The sequence below is a fragment of the Pterocles gutturalis genome, unplaced genomic scaffold, assembly GCF_000699245.1.
Source record: "Pterocles gutturalis isolate BGI_N339 unplaced genomic scaffold, ASM69924v1 scaffold20353, whole genome shotgun sequence".
Lineage (NCBI taxonomy): Eukaryota > Metazoa > Chordata > Aves > Pterocliformes > Pteroclidae > Pterocles > Pterocles gutturalis.
Window position 1 is genome coordinate 1 of NW_010123632.1, and position 14888 is coordinate 14888.

Here is a 14888-nt window from a genome sequence, read left to right on the forward strand (position 1 = left end):
TGAGGGTGCACTCAATTCCCACATGAATGAATATCAAATGAGTTAAACAGGACTTTCCCTTTGTGAACTGTGCCTGATGACTGCATTATTCTTTAAGTGTCTTTCAACAGTACCCAGAATAATCTTCTCCATAATTTTTCCAGGTTAGACTAACAGGTCTCTAAGTTCCGGGGTCTTCCCTCATGCCCTTCTTGTAAATTGGAATAACATTGGCTAGTTTCCAAACAGTGGGGACCTCCCCAGATGCCCAAGACCTTTGGTAGATGATCGAGAGGGGTCCTGCAATAACATGTCCTAGCTCCTTCAGTACACTGGTATGAATCCCATTAGGCCTCGTGGATTTGTGAACATTCAGCTGATACAGTTGGTTTCTTACAATTTCAGAGTCCAAACAAATGGATGCAAACCAAGCAAACAATATTCCTGCTCCAAACCCACTCCCAACAGCAGCTCATCTTTGACCATCACCCAGAGGCCACAAGCCACGCTTGTCACTCGTGGCACCTGAAACCTCTTCCCTGTCTCGCCTGGGATCCCCAAGGGAAGGCAGCAGCACTTGGTGTGCTTGGCCTCCCCAGGGACACCCCACTATGGACCAGGATGCTCTGCGATGCCCTCGGGACACGGGCATGGAACACGATGAGGCAGGAGTGGTGTGAGTGGTGCTGCTTTAGTGCCTGCCTCGGTGCCTGCAGGACCTGTGCCTGCTAATAATAAATAACAATGTCAGAATTCAAGTAATGTCCCTGCTGGTGTGCTCTGCACAGCTTCTCCCTCTCCCACGGCTCATTGTGATAGTACTGTAACCCTGCTTCCAGGCTATGCTTGAAGAAGAGAGCCTGTTGTGCTGAGAGGTTCTGGCCACTACCCAAGGCTTTATCGGTGTGGGCCCAGCTCCTTGGCAATGGTCAGCCCTCTAACAGAAAGCAGCCAAGAAGGGGCAAAGAAAACAGGTATGCTGCAGTGTGAAGCTAGGGCCTTATCACAGTTCTTCATTGCCACGTCCTCACTGACCCCTGCAGACCTGCCACCTGAGATGGTCCCTCTGCTTCCCCCAGCATGGCCGTGGCAGAGCCCACAGACTCAGGAACCAACACCCTGCCACTGCTGCAGCAAGTCCATGCCTACTCCACACTCACATGGAGCAGCAGCTGTCCATGCCCAGGGGCTGCACTCTCCTCTGTCCATCCTGCTGGCATGTGGTACAGTTCATCGTGGCTGAGGGGGTGGGACGCCACCCAGCCCCATTGCCCTAGCACGACAGCCCTCCTTGTTTGGTTGTTGTTGTTGTTGTTTTTTTTGTTTGTTTTTTGCCATATATTGGCCTTTGCACTGCAGAGCAGCGTGTGCTGGCTAGAGCCCTCAGCCTCCCACCAGGACCAGGGCTGGAGGAGAGAGGATGTTGACAACCAGCAGTGTCTGATTAGAAATTTATGTCAAATTCTGCAATGCCAGTCTTGGAGTAGCCCACCATGAGGCTGAGATCCACCAGGGCTGTATGGTTTTTTTAACAAAAGCCACAAAAGTGTTTGGTTTTTTTTTTCTTGAACAGACAGAAGAGTATTTTTGTTTGTTTGTTTGTTTTTTTATGTTACCCCACCACCATTTCAAATCATTTCACTTTCTACCACACCAAGAGGTATGGTGTGGTAAATCACACTTTATACCACACCAAGAGGTACAAGCACCTTCCCTGGCCCCAAATAAGCCAGAGAAAATGTAAAAGAACCATATGTTTATGGTTTATGGGAGACTACATGGCAGTGTTCTTACTTCAAAAACTACTTGCATTGATTTCAAAATTGCCCTGGAAGGGGTGGGTCATGTGAGGAAAGGGGAGGAACATTTTGGTTGTTAGCATCATGGGGGAGATCAGGTGAGAGATAAGAGAGTAGCAGCAGGAAGATCATGAGGTTACTGTTGAAAGAAATGCATACCCGTTTTTTTCCACAAGGATTACTGAATAGGTACTGTATAAATGCTAGAAATTGTAGAGCTGCACTTAGGGAATGGGTACGAAAAAGATTATGGAGAGCAGGCAGCATAAAGAACTGCAGATAAGATAAATGGCAGTGATGGATCTAGTTGTACTGCGGTCAGGTAGCGGTAGGCACATTCATCCTTTGAGCGGTACAAGAGGAGGACTCGGGAGTCGTTTGTCTTGGCAGGAAGCCCAGGTTACAGAGAGAGTGAAGGGCTAATGAAAGGTCTGAGTGGAGATGGAAGATGGAAAAGATAGCTGTCCTCCAAAGATGCTCTGGTTTTGAGCTGCTTAGATCAAGAAACGGAGGCAAAATCTTTTGCTTACTTGGTCCAAGCACAGAAGCAGGAATATTTAAAAGGGCATGAGGAGGTAAGACTCTTTAGTGTGAGAATGACATTCATATGAGGTGAGGAAAAGGGGGAGGAAAGAACAGGAAGCAAAGCAGAAGAGGAGTGAAAAAAAATTTGTATGGTAGGCTTTTGGTGTATTAAGCAAAGAGCTTTCTTGTTTTATAACAGCACATTTAGTAGTGTGGTGCAGAAACATGGTCAGCTTACTGTATTTATCCTCTTTGCCGTGTCATTCTTTTCTTCCTGTTTTATATCTATTTAATGTTTCTGAATCCTAGAAGTTTTTAAAAAAACATTCATTTGTCAAAGATTCAACTCAAAAGGGCTTTTCTGAGGCTCTGCAGATGTTATGGTGCAGGGGCAGGGAAGAATGCACTGTATTTACAATTCTGTTTCTGTAACAAATAATCAATACATTGTGCTCTGCTGTGTTAAAAAACAAACAAAAAAAAAGAAGGAATATGAGTGCCAAACTGTGATGATAAGCCCTTTGTGTCTTGAGTGCGCTCCTTTTCTAAGGATTAGGGGCTGTCCTTTATCAGCCAGTTCACTTCTGAAAATAACCTTGATAGATTGCTGCTTGCCTGCCTGCTCCAAACAGCAGCAACCTCAACTTTATCAGCAAGGAAACCCCAAACACAGCTGTCAGGAGGTAATGCAGAAATATTGCTTTCTCAGAGCAGACCCTCACAGGCAAATCTTACCTTTTTCTCTGGAGCAATAAAAACTGTAATAGAAAGAGGACTTTGGAAGTAAGGTATTTACAAACTGCCCTTTTTTTTTTTTTTTTTTTCCTCCTGGGATTTTTTCCTTTTTGGAGGGGAGGGGGAGGGTTAGGTTTTTGGGGTAGTTATTTCCTTTGTGCTCAGGCTGAAGGGAAATGGTCCTTCAGCATCTATTCTAATGTGCTAATTTATCTAGTGCTGGAAGAGTTGTGGGTAAATGGGGCTAAGGTCTAACACATAAAGAAATGTCTGCCAGCAAGAGATGTTTTAGCAGGTTAATGAGGAACTTGGTAACAGCCTAGCAGGGTCATTGCAAAATCACATTTCTTTTTGCTGAAATCACTTCAGCCTTTTAAAACCACAGGAAAATACTCTTCTACTTTACAGGAAGATTTTGTTGAATTGAAAATGGTGTAGGTAACATGTTATTTTGGAGTATTTTTAGCAGACATAGGAAAAAAAACTGTGAAAATGCACATCTCCTCCACTCACTACTGCAGGCCAGAGGAGGGCAGAGGGCCCTCATTTTGTCAACTCCGATTTGCTGCACCCAGGTTTTCTCTGGAGAGATTGCAAGGGCCACTCTTCCCTCACTGACAAGCCATACTGCCCTGCGGCTTCTCTTATGATATAGATACAGTACAGCGAGTTATCAACAAAATGGCTCCAGGATCCAAAAGTCACACTGTGCCTGAGCAGTTTGCGAAAAAAAGAACAAAGCCTTGGGTGGGTGCTTGCAGCTACAGTGGCACTGGGCAGGCTTGCACGGTGAAAGGAGAGGGGAAGAGTCCAGTTTTTCTTCAGCTACTCAGTCCAGTTTTGGGCAGGAATTAGGATCTGCAGTTGTGGTCAAGCACTCAGAAACTTTATGTGAATGGAAGGTGCTATGCACAGTTACGCTGCCCTGCAACATGACTGCAATTTGTCATCAAAAAGAAACAACCCTTAAAGACAACAACTATTCTAGATTTGGTTTTTTGTCATTTTTATTGGACCACATTTGTTTTCTAATTCAGGTTACACTGCAGATTGGAAACAGAACAGAGTTTTACAGGCTTGTAGCTGTAATCGCAACAATTTTTTTCAAGGGAGCAGTTGTAATGCAGACATGTCTGGGTGAGATACCTGAGCAAGAGCAATCATTCTGTCTCTGCTGTTGCACTGCTCCACGTGGCTGAAATTATTCTGCTGAAAAAAAAGGTAAACTTCCCCATCAGCTCTATGCTACTGCAGCCATCCTGAGATTAATACTCCAGCTGTATCACCTTCCGCTGTTTAGGTAGATTTTCTGCGGAAAAAGAGCTTGTTAAAAGTATATTGACCTTTAAAATATGTGTCACTTTTCTTCTAGTTCTCCTACTGGTCCTGAAAAATCTCCTCTGAGAAATAAAAGCTCCAGCATTCCTAAGACTCAGCTTTTCAGCTGGGTGATCTAACTTCATCCAGGAAGCAGGTTTATATGGTCATGCGTGCAGGAACTAGGGCTCCTAAAAATTAGTTGTGACATAATTATTTACATTAGAAAAACAGTATTAACTTTTACTCACCACTTCTCCTCCTCTACTTGAACTCCTATGGACTGGAACTTACTGGTTGCTTTATTTTCACCTGATTTGGTGGATTCTTCAGCACCATCAACCTTAAAAAAATTAATCAGCTAATTAGAATGTATTTTAACAGAGATATCACCCAGATACTTACAATTTCTATGCATGATAACTATTAAGTGTCTGCACATCTAGCTTGTACCATAAGTACTACAGCTAGTCAGAGAGTTTATCTGTGGTGTGCTCATTTCTGATGTTATTAGTGAATATTCATAGAATCACAGAATGGTTTGGGTTGGAAGGGACCTTCAAAGATCATGGAGTTCCAACCCCCCTGCCATGGGCAGGGACACCTCCCACTAGACCAGGTTGCTCAAAGCCTCATCCAGCCTGGCCTTAAACACCCAGGTATGGGGCATCCACAACTTCCCTGGGCAACCTGTTCCAGTGTCTCACCACCCTCACAGGAAAAAATTTATTCCTAATATCTAACCTAAATCTATCATCATTCTTGTTAACCTCTAAAGCATTTCTGGTAAGACAACATTAGGCCTGCAAAATGTAGATGGATTTTATCCGGTCTTTTACAGATGCTGGATGCTCAGATTTGCCAGATGAGCATCTCTGAACAATTGTAACTTGTCTTGCTGTGCTCCACCATTTGTTTGATTTTACCTGTTAGTCTGTACATGCATGTGTATGTGAGCTCATGTCAAAATTACGTGTTTATTTTGTTTAAATGTTAGTGGCCTGAATCAGAGCACTGTACAGATAAGATTTAAAGAAAGCAGATGCAGCTCTTGAATGCATTTTCTTTACTGCTTTATGTCATGCAAACAGGTGGTCCTCAGGAGCACAGGTAGGAACTTTATACCAACTCTCCATCTCTGTGAGGAGATTTATACCAATGGTATAAAGTCAAAATTTAACCACAGATGTGTCTTTGAGCAAAATCACAAACTTCTGGGTCCAATCAATCTAGCTGCTAATTCCCAGTGCTATATATGACATTGTTAATCACACAAGAAAAAAAATTTCCACCACACAGAATTTTTGGACCACAGCAGTGTTATGAAATGACCTGTGGTTCCACTCTGACCCCGGGTGTGCAAAATCTCCAGCTGGAGCTAGCACCTGTTTCACCAGTAAAAAAGCTTGTTGTTGAGAGCCAATTTAACAGCCTATGCAGGGAAGTACTTGGGCAGGGATGGGAGTTACAGAGCTGCTCAGTGAAGTAGGGTACTTACCTGAGATAACTATGCCTTAAATCCCGTAACTGACAGAAAAGCAACCTTTTGATGGAAGGGTTTTGCTTTGCTTTGCTTTGCTTTACTTGTTTGCTGAACAGATTTACAGCAAAGGCTTGTGGTGTCCTAAGAGTGACTAAGGGATGTGGAGGGCATGCATGGAGATTCATCACAAGTGCACACTAGGTTTATTTATTAGAGGAGGAAGTAAACCAAGAATATGCCCCGGGCTAAAGCAGCTTGCCCTGCTCTACAGAAATGGGCCAGACTATAAGTAAGGTGTGTACCTGGTCTGAGTTCAGTCGAAGCCTAAACTAGGCTCCCTTTACAGACAGCAGAGAGAGACTGACTTCATCCTGCCAGTCAAGGGGCTGGCAGCCTACCTACCTATTTTAGCACAGTTGTTCCTAAGATAAGTCACTTCTGGCAGCAACAGCAATCCTACGGTATTTCCACTCCCACACTACCCCTTCAGCTGTACCAGCATGACTGCTTGTGCAATGATGCTGCAAAATGGACCAGACAGCAGACTGGCAAAGTAGTTTTCTTTTGTTTGTGAAGCCTGTCTGACTCTAAAAATCTCATTGATGGGCACAACTGGGAGGGTGGCACGGTGCACGAGCAGGAATCCTGTAAGGCTGTATGTCTGCTGAAGGTTTAGCTTTATGTAATCCCAGCTTTAGGCACCTCCATTGGTTTCTACACAAAAACTACCCTGACAGTCCCTCATGTACCATCCCCAGGCAGCTTTCACATATGATTGTGTTGGTCATCTGTAAATTTCAAAGTTTTAGGGGGAGATTTTCAAATACTGAACAGCATTTGGGGCTCTGTTTTCTCAGATCTCAGGAAACTGAGGCCCCTGTACCTCTCAAAAGCAGCATTTGTTACTTGCAGCAACACTGCCTTCAGAAGAGACAGCAGGGAGATGGTGTTTCAAGAGCCACAGTACATATTACTGGTGTTCATTTTGGCTTCTGCAAATGTGGAAATGATTTCTTTCTACCCATTATTTTGCAGGGTGTTTGCTTTGCTCCGTGAAATGAGGGATTACAACAATAAAATGACACCTTAGGCTTGGCTGGGTATGGGAATAAGTAATAGAAGAGCTTTCCTCCATCCCTGTCCCACCTGGATCTTGCTCCCGTGTTTAACACTGAACATCAGCCCTTCTTTCAGAATATACCCAAAACAAACGGATGTGAAGCAGAAAAGGCCTACAACAAAGGCAGTGAACTGAACCCACAGGCAATAGTAATTATTGCCCTTCCAAGAAGAAGTAAAAGTCACAGCTTCTCCAGGAGCTGCCCCTGGGATTGCACACTTCTGCACAGCGCCTCTCATCTCATCAGGCTGATGCAGAGATTTCACTGTAAATTCTTAGGCTTTGCTAACCAGATAAGCTTGTCCAGGCACATAGTGCTGTGCTTATAACCTCCATCTGCAAGAAAAAAAAATCATGTCTTCTTGTGAAGGCTCATAGGCTGTGGATTGCTGTTCTGTTTGCTTGAGATTCATCTCCCATCAAAACCTGTGCTGATGCTCAGTTGATTGTAAATTCAAGTACTTTGTTGCAAAAGCTAATCCTGCAAACAGATAGCTGGACTCCTATGCACATTCTTTTTTTGGGGGAATATGGGAAAGATTAATTACGAAAGCAGATTAAATTGGTCTAGTCTATTTGTTCTACTTTCTGTAAAGAGGAATGAATTTCGGCAGGGTTAGTTTTCTTGTTTCATTCCACGAGAGGTAACAAAATGTAATTTTCTTTAACAAGGGCAAATCAGAAGGAACTTATCCTCTGCTCTTGAGGCTGAGATAGAAACAATGCTGCCCTATTCAAGCATCTACCAGTCGTTATGAAATGCATGAATAAGCAGTGACAATTAATCCAGTGAGGCTGGACGAAAATATTTTTTGGGTGATAGTGTAATGTAAATCATTGTTTTACACATTCCCTTTCAATGATTTAATTCATGCCTTTCTGACCCCCACTGTGTTATGATTCATAGATTAGTGCTCATGTGTGTAATTTAACAGAGCTAACAAGCAGCAAGGAGACCTAAACAAATCCGTGCATCTGATGTTTTTGTGATAAACCGGGAGAACATCATTAGTACCATACAGAATGATTACACTGCTGCAATTCTACATAGATACCTGTCACGAAAAGAAGAAAAATACACGAAACATTGCATAACAAGAAGTAAAACAAATGTAGAAATCCAAAACAATGGCACACATATAGTCCATGTCCTGAACTGTACCTGTATTCCAATAGACAAGCATCTGTTTTTCTTGAAGTGGTCCTTCTTTCTATCTTCTACTGCAACAGTGGCAATGGTTGTGGTGGTGGTGACAGTTGCAGTATTGTTCCCTACATGTTGACTTGCAGGGCCATGGATCTGCGCATTGGCAGCTTCAATAGCAGCTGTTAGCGCCTTCATACTGTCCAAGCTCTCTGTGGAGTTGCTAAGTCCAGACTGACTGATGATATCTCCCCTCTGTCCATGCCCATCCATATATGCATCTTGGGCAGACTCTGTGCTGCTCTGGGCTGTGATGGAAATAAATGGTTTGGTGGTAGTTCTTGGTGGGACTGGAGGCGGTGTCTTCTTATAGGTGGTAATGCAGGATGACACTGGAAAAAACATATGAGAGTTCTTGATTTATTGATGCTGCAGGGAAAATGGATTTAAATATGATCTCAAAGCATCAGTGAGCATCAACAGAGCAGATATAAGGAGGACACTGTTAGCCAAAGAGCCCTCAAAAGCTCCAGTGTGAGTACATGGAAGTACCTTGCTCATCAGTGTCCTCTGTTCCTGCTACTGTGAGTGGCAGAATTGCCAGCAGAGGGAAAGAAATTATCTATTTGCCAAGTTCCTCCTTAAGTCTTTTTAGGATTGTTTTCTCCAGTATATTTTCCACTAACAATTCTAAGTTCCATGGGAACAAGTCCTTCCACCAAAACATTTGTTCTGCTCATGGCTTCCAAACAAGATTCACAAGGATGATGACTCTCCAGCTACTTATCCTAGCTAAACTGTACTTCATGCAGTTTTATTGCAATTGTTTTCTGCCTCTCTGCCCTGTCCTACTGTATTTACCAAGCTGATGCAGAATTTTAAACTACATTTTTCTTACCGGGGGGAGATGCCCAAACCATCCTAGGTCGAAGTCTATTAATACTCACCATGCTTGGGACTTGTATATTTCTTGCTAGAAAACCTCTCACTTGTTGCACAGACTTCTCAAATACTTTGAAATGCTTTGTAAACTGCTGAGGACATATTTAAAACAACATTTTGCCAAGTCTAGATTTCTCATCATAAATATAACATGTCAGTTCTGGGAAAAAAAGGCTTGATTTTGCACACAGGGAGTTAGTATAATGAAGTCAATAGCTATAGCCTGTCAGTCAGTGGGACTACTTAAAGGAATGTGTAGCTATAAATGTTTGCAACAACAGAGGTTTTAATAAAAGTTTATGAGGACTCCTCTTTCCATATTTTGAAGGCTATGCTCTATAAGTGCCACTATATGGATTTAGAAGCATAGCTTGAGGTTCCAAGGTTAAAAACTATTGGCCTGTGTATACAGAATTCCATGCAGAAAGCACTATGTGGAGATAAAAACATCTTCCTTTAAGGGATAGTTGTCAGCTCTGCATTACTGAAGTCCTGGAATGCTTTCAAATGAGGAAAGAAAGTCCATTAAGAACAAAAAACAATCATGATATGCTCTGTTTTTTAAGAAAATAAATGCAGGCATGAACCTGTGCAAAGTTCAGACACAAACATGTTAACATAAATTCTTATTAACAGTAATCATATGGCAAGAAATGATTCATCAGATCATTTTAATTGGCAGACGTCTATGCCACCCACATAAAAGGTAACTACTACAGCTGTTCTGCTCTCTGTTTGCACTGTATGTGCTTGTCGAGCCAGAAGCCATTATGGTATTAATTTGACTAGCTCAGATCCATATGTCTCATATCTCCCAATAGCTATAGGAATAGTTACAGCGTAAAAGGTGTTTCCAGGGCATGAAATCACACGGGATTTTTTTTAAGGACTCTAGTACAAGTTTCTGATAACATGTCTCAACCCATGTCAAACGTGTTGAATGCTAATGGAAAAAGAGTGTTTTGCTAAGGTAGTGAGGGTTTTGAAACTATGATTCACTTCTGAAGATTCAAACAGAAACCACAACCTCTTTGAGGGAAGAGATGGCTAAAAATGAACTTGTCAGATTTTAACTCCAGGGAAATGAATAGTTGATAGGGGTTAAAGGTGTTTTTTAAAGTGCTTATGACAAGACAAGTATCTGAAACTAATAGAGAGGATGACGATTTTACAAAAGGGATTGTGTACTTTTTGCCATTCGTCACTGGTTTTGATGCCACCAAAAAAAATTTGTTGCAAGTGCACATTCAGGTAAATCATCTGCTGTTGCTGCAGCACAAACATTTACTCCAGGATTTATGGACAGTTGTGCCGGCTGCTGCTTGGGTGATGATATCCTAGAAATGACCCAGGTGGTTCGTGGTCTGGAGAATGTTCTCTGAGTGGTGGAAATGCAAACTGAACTTCACCCCTGCAGAATTCAAAGCACATGCACACACATATCTCCAGGTAACGCTTTGGGAAGCTGATGCCAAACTTGTCTAATAGAGGTTTGTGTGCAATGCTACTTTGCAATTCAGCAAAGTATAAATTGCCCCATTTACAATATGCTAGGCAGGATCATTGTGGAACTCCTGGGGAGATGCCAGCACCTTCAGGACATCTCCACAAGGCATGCAAGTACCATTTTTCCTACACAGCAGATAGGGAAATGATAATGAAACACACTTGAAAAGTGCTCTTAGGTAGGAGAGAGAGCTTCAGAAAGAAAAAGCAAGCCTTAACAAGACTGGTCCCCACATCACTGGTCATCCCCCACTAGAAAGAGAGTCAATAGCAACTGTCTGTCGACAGCTACCGGCCACTCTGGACACAGCAGTACAAATACAGAAATGCCTGATCAAGATGTCTTTCCTTCTGTTGGTAAATGTACTCAGTGAGGAGTCTAATGCACACTGCAATGAAAGATGTTTGCACTCAGCTAATTAAATCTGAAGTTATTCTTAAGAGGGGGAGAGAATTGACAAGTCATACGGTGAAATTGTAGAGAGAAACAGCAAACGTTCTTTTAACAAGTCAAAACAAATCCTCAGTTTCCTGGAGTCATGCAGCACATACTGTACAGCTCTGGAGAAGTAGAGTGTGCAAGTCATAAAAGAACCCCAGGCACTTCATTACTGGAAATGGTGTAAGCTCCTGCTGCTCCTCTGCAGAAATGACAACAAAACAATGCTTGGGCCGCCGCCGCCGTTGGAGGCAGCTGCACTCTAAATATCATAGCTGGCTGAGCCCTCCAACCAGCTGAAGCACAACAGTGAAAGGGATTTGGTGCATCAGTTTTTCTCCAAGCGTTTTCAAGAACCTGGCAACCTGTGACATGGCAACCTGAAGGATCTGCCAGTTTTTCGAGTGGCTATGGTATTTTAAATGCTAAGCTGCTTGAAAAGCAAAACAAGTACTCCCCAAGAAAAAAGACAAAACCTTGATGCTCTCCTTGTGCACTCAAGAGAGCCTGAGCATTCAGTCAGTGTGGGAAGAGCACATCACGTTGCTTTCTGTCCCATTGGGCGAAGGGGAAGCTCATCCATCCAGCTGTCCCACAGCAGAGATGGACTGCCCGGCAGGAGGATTCCAAGGGAGAAGATTATGGGATCACGGGACACATGAAAAAGATGGAGAAATCCTCACTTCACACACAGGGGACTTTCAAAGGGTTTTGCGCATGAAAGTTAAATTCACATCAGGAAGTGAATTTAAAGGGCTGTATAAATTCCCTGATAAATACATTCTTGGACATGGATCAAGGAGTGAAGTTCTGTACAGAAACTGATCTGACTGGAGAGTCAAGTGAAAGTAGTCTTGTTTTTCATTAAAATTGTTTCAAGATGGAGTTAATCAGAAATAACTTTTTCTGAATAGCAAATGTGTATATGAACCCTCAGTTTGTCACAATATAGAGAAGCTTTTCATGTGATTTTCCAGAGCACACATGCTGCTGGAGAGGGTATACATTTCTTCTTCTAGGGCTAGATGCAAGGTTTAATTCAGAAACTAGTTAAGTCACGTGCAAGAATCCTCTGACTCCCAAAGCACCTTGAATCAAGCCCACCGTTCCCAGCTGTATCAGTCTACCAAATAATGCCCTCCTTTGCCTTTTGATCTTTATCCTGTTTCCGTGGCCTACCTCTGGGTTACAGTTTAATCCCAAATACCTCGGGAAAAAAGCACTTTCTCCAGATTAAAAAAAAAAAAAAGTCATGGTGTTTGTCCTCCTAGGCAGTATTTCCAAACAACTAGCTCATGGGACAGGAATTTGGAACAGGGAGTGTCAGCCACCCAGTTCAGAAGGAAGTCTAATGATAAAAAAAAATAATCCCAGATTGCATAATAATAAAGGTTTGAATTTGAATGTTTCATTGTAAGAGCACTTCAGTTGTTTAAACATGCTCACTAGGGAGATGAGCCCTCGGGAACAAACACCAGCATGCAAACACAGATTTTTAGCTCAGTGAATGGGTGCTCAGGAGAACCCCAAGGCAGATTAATATTTGTGAAGAGATCAAATTCATGCAGTTCTTTGAACAGTTGAAGTTACGAGATATGCAAGCAATACCTTTCTAATTTGGCAGTCTCATATAAGCTTGGTTAACAAATACAAGAATAAATGAAAGCGCAAATTTAAAGTGAATGAAAATAATAGTGGTTTCCTTGAGAAAAAGGACTAATTCCAGAGTTTGAAAGGAGCAGCAAAGAACACAACTTGAGCACAACTAAGTAGTAAGGTACAAGGAGGGAGTTCTTCCACACTGCACAGATGGACCTCAGTCTTCAGATTGACTGTCTGTTAAACAGGTGTGTTTATAGCAGAGCGCTTGCATCTGGCACTGCTGGAACACCAAACAAGCAGGGCTGAGCCTCACAGCTGCAGCCCCCGAGCTCCCCACACAGAGGTGCAGTGCTTGATTTGCCTTGTTAGACTCAAACAGAGCTGTTATTCTCTTTATCGTGCACTTAAATCCTTGCTTTGCTGACTTTTGGAGAGGAACGTTTGGAAATGGAGTTTCAGATCCTGTATTGTTATTTTTACATGCAAAAGACTGGTATGAAAATGGAGCATGCATTTTCTTAATAAAAAACTATTTGCAGATAGCAGATGCCTTCTGAGGATGCAGAGGTTTACTATTAAAAGCAAACTCAAGTAAAGATTTTCGTAAGATGTTCTAAACTACCCAAGGGAATGATACCAGAGTGAGTTATGGGTGTCATTATCCACAGTGAGAACTGCTGAATACTCTGTACCATGCCATCTTCATGGTTCTGCCAAGGCCATCCTTTTTCCAAACACCTCTCTTTATCCCCCACCCCAAGCTAGGTATCTTATCCAACAAAAGCTACACTGGGTTCAGAAACAGGCATAACTGATAGCTAAAATCCTGCAGAAATCCGTACAAAGTATCTTAACTATCTTTACCACACACAATAGTGTGTTAACCACAGTGTTAAGATTTAACATCCTATGTACTCTGAGGTCTAAAAGCCGATGCTGGTGACCTTTTCATAATTCTGGACATTTTTGTTTGCAAGTAGAGTGCTTCCAGCTTCCCAGCCGGATACAGTAAGCGACCTCTTGAAACCTAGGAGAGGGGTGAAACTAAATATGGCTCATTCTGCATCTCAAATCTGCACGTGCATAGTCAGTGGATGACAGGTGAATATTTCTCCAGCAGATTTATTTTTTTCTTTTAATGTCTGCTGCTGGAAGCTGCTGATGCCAGTCAGAAGTTTAATTGCTATCTAGGGAAGCTGAATTAGTGTACAGAAAACAGGTGAGACAGCTAAAGGTGTCTGCTAAATGCTGTTTGTCACTAGGATATTGCCACAAATCATGGATGCACAGACAAAATCCAGTGCAGGTGGGCTTCCTATGACACCCACTTCACTCTTTGTACCATGTAGCCATAGCTGAACTTCTCTATGCATAAAAATTACCAGTACGTTAACAGCACACAACCTAAGCTATTCAACTCATTTGGTCTCAAAACCAAGAAGTCTATAAACAATTGAAGCTCTGGAAAAAAGATTTCACGTAAAATTAAAGTCATTACCCAAAGTGGATTGTTGCTAGGATGGGTTATAATACTTTACTCCTAAAAGCTGTGATCTTTACTAGTGTCAAGCAATTAGGACTTGGCTTTATCTTTTCTGGAGAGATAAAATAGGTAAGAATAGAACCACATGCAAACCCTAGATTTCATTTCAGTTAGTGCATACTAGCTCCTTCGCCTTTTTACATGGAGTGAGCAGCTGAGGGGACAGCGGTAGCGTCTGCTTCTGCCACTCCCTCGCCAGCAGCTGTCTCCATGAGATCGAACCGCACCGTACCTGTGGAGATGGTGCTTTACAGACAGGTTTGGTCCTGGCCATTGGCCCATGGGATGTGATGAAGCTATATACCCATGGATGACATATGAATAGCTGCTCAAACTGAAATTTAGGCTGAGAAGGAAGTCAGAAGTGTAAATGTTTTGGCCTTGTCCTTAAACTCTGCCTACCAGGAAAGCATCTAGAAAAACACCACCAAGAACTGCAGGGATGATGATGTGAGTCTGTTCTGGACGGGTGCTCCCTGAGAGCTTCAAAGATTCAAACTGCTTTAAAACAGTCATGGTAGAAGGTGTCTGATACAGAACATCAACCTCTACATTCAGTGAAGCATGTTGGAGAAGAGTGAAACAAAACAAAGCAAAAATACAGCAGTGTGGCCTGTTTTTGTTAGCATGTGAATTATTTACCATCTCTTTTAATCTGCACTGCATTTTTTTTCCTGAGAAAATCAGGGAAACACTGATCTATAGCTTAAACTAAGCCTAGCAAACCGTTCAAATGCTATCTGCACTTAAATAC

At 42.4% G+C, this 14888-nt stretch overlaps 1 protein-coding gene across 1 annotated transcript in view; it reads right to left on the minus strand.

The window, feature by feature from the left end:
- Nucleotides 1-4606: 4606 nt before the first annotated feature.
- The window catches only part of LOC104465078 (disks large-associated protein 1-like), a gene marked incomplete at its 3' end in the record, with an annotated part of 116678 nt that continues 106396 nt past the window's right edge, over nt 4607-14888 (minus strand). Inside the window, 2 exon segments of the mRNA XM_010077988.1 lie at nt 4607-4698; nt 8121-8494. Coding sequence (XP_010076290.1) covers nt 4607-4698; nt 8121-8494 — 466 coding nt within the window.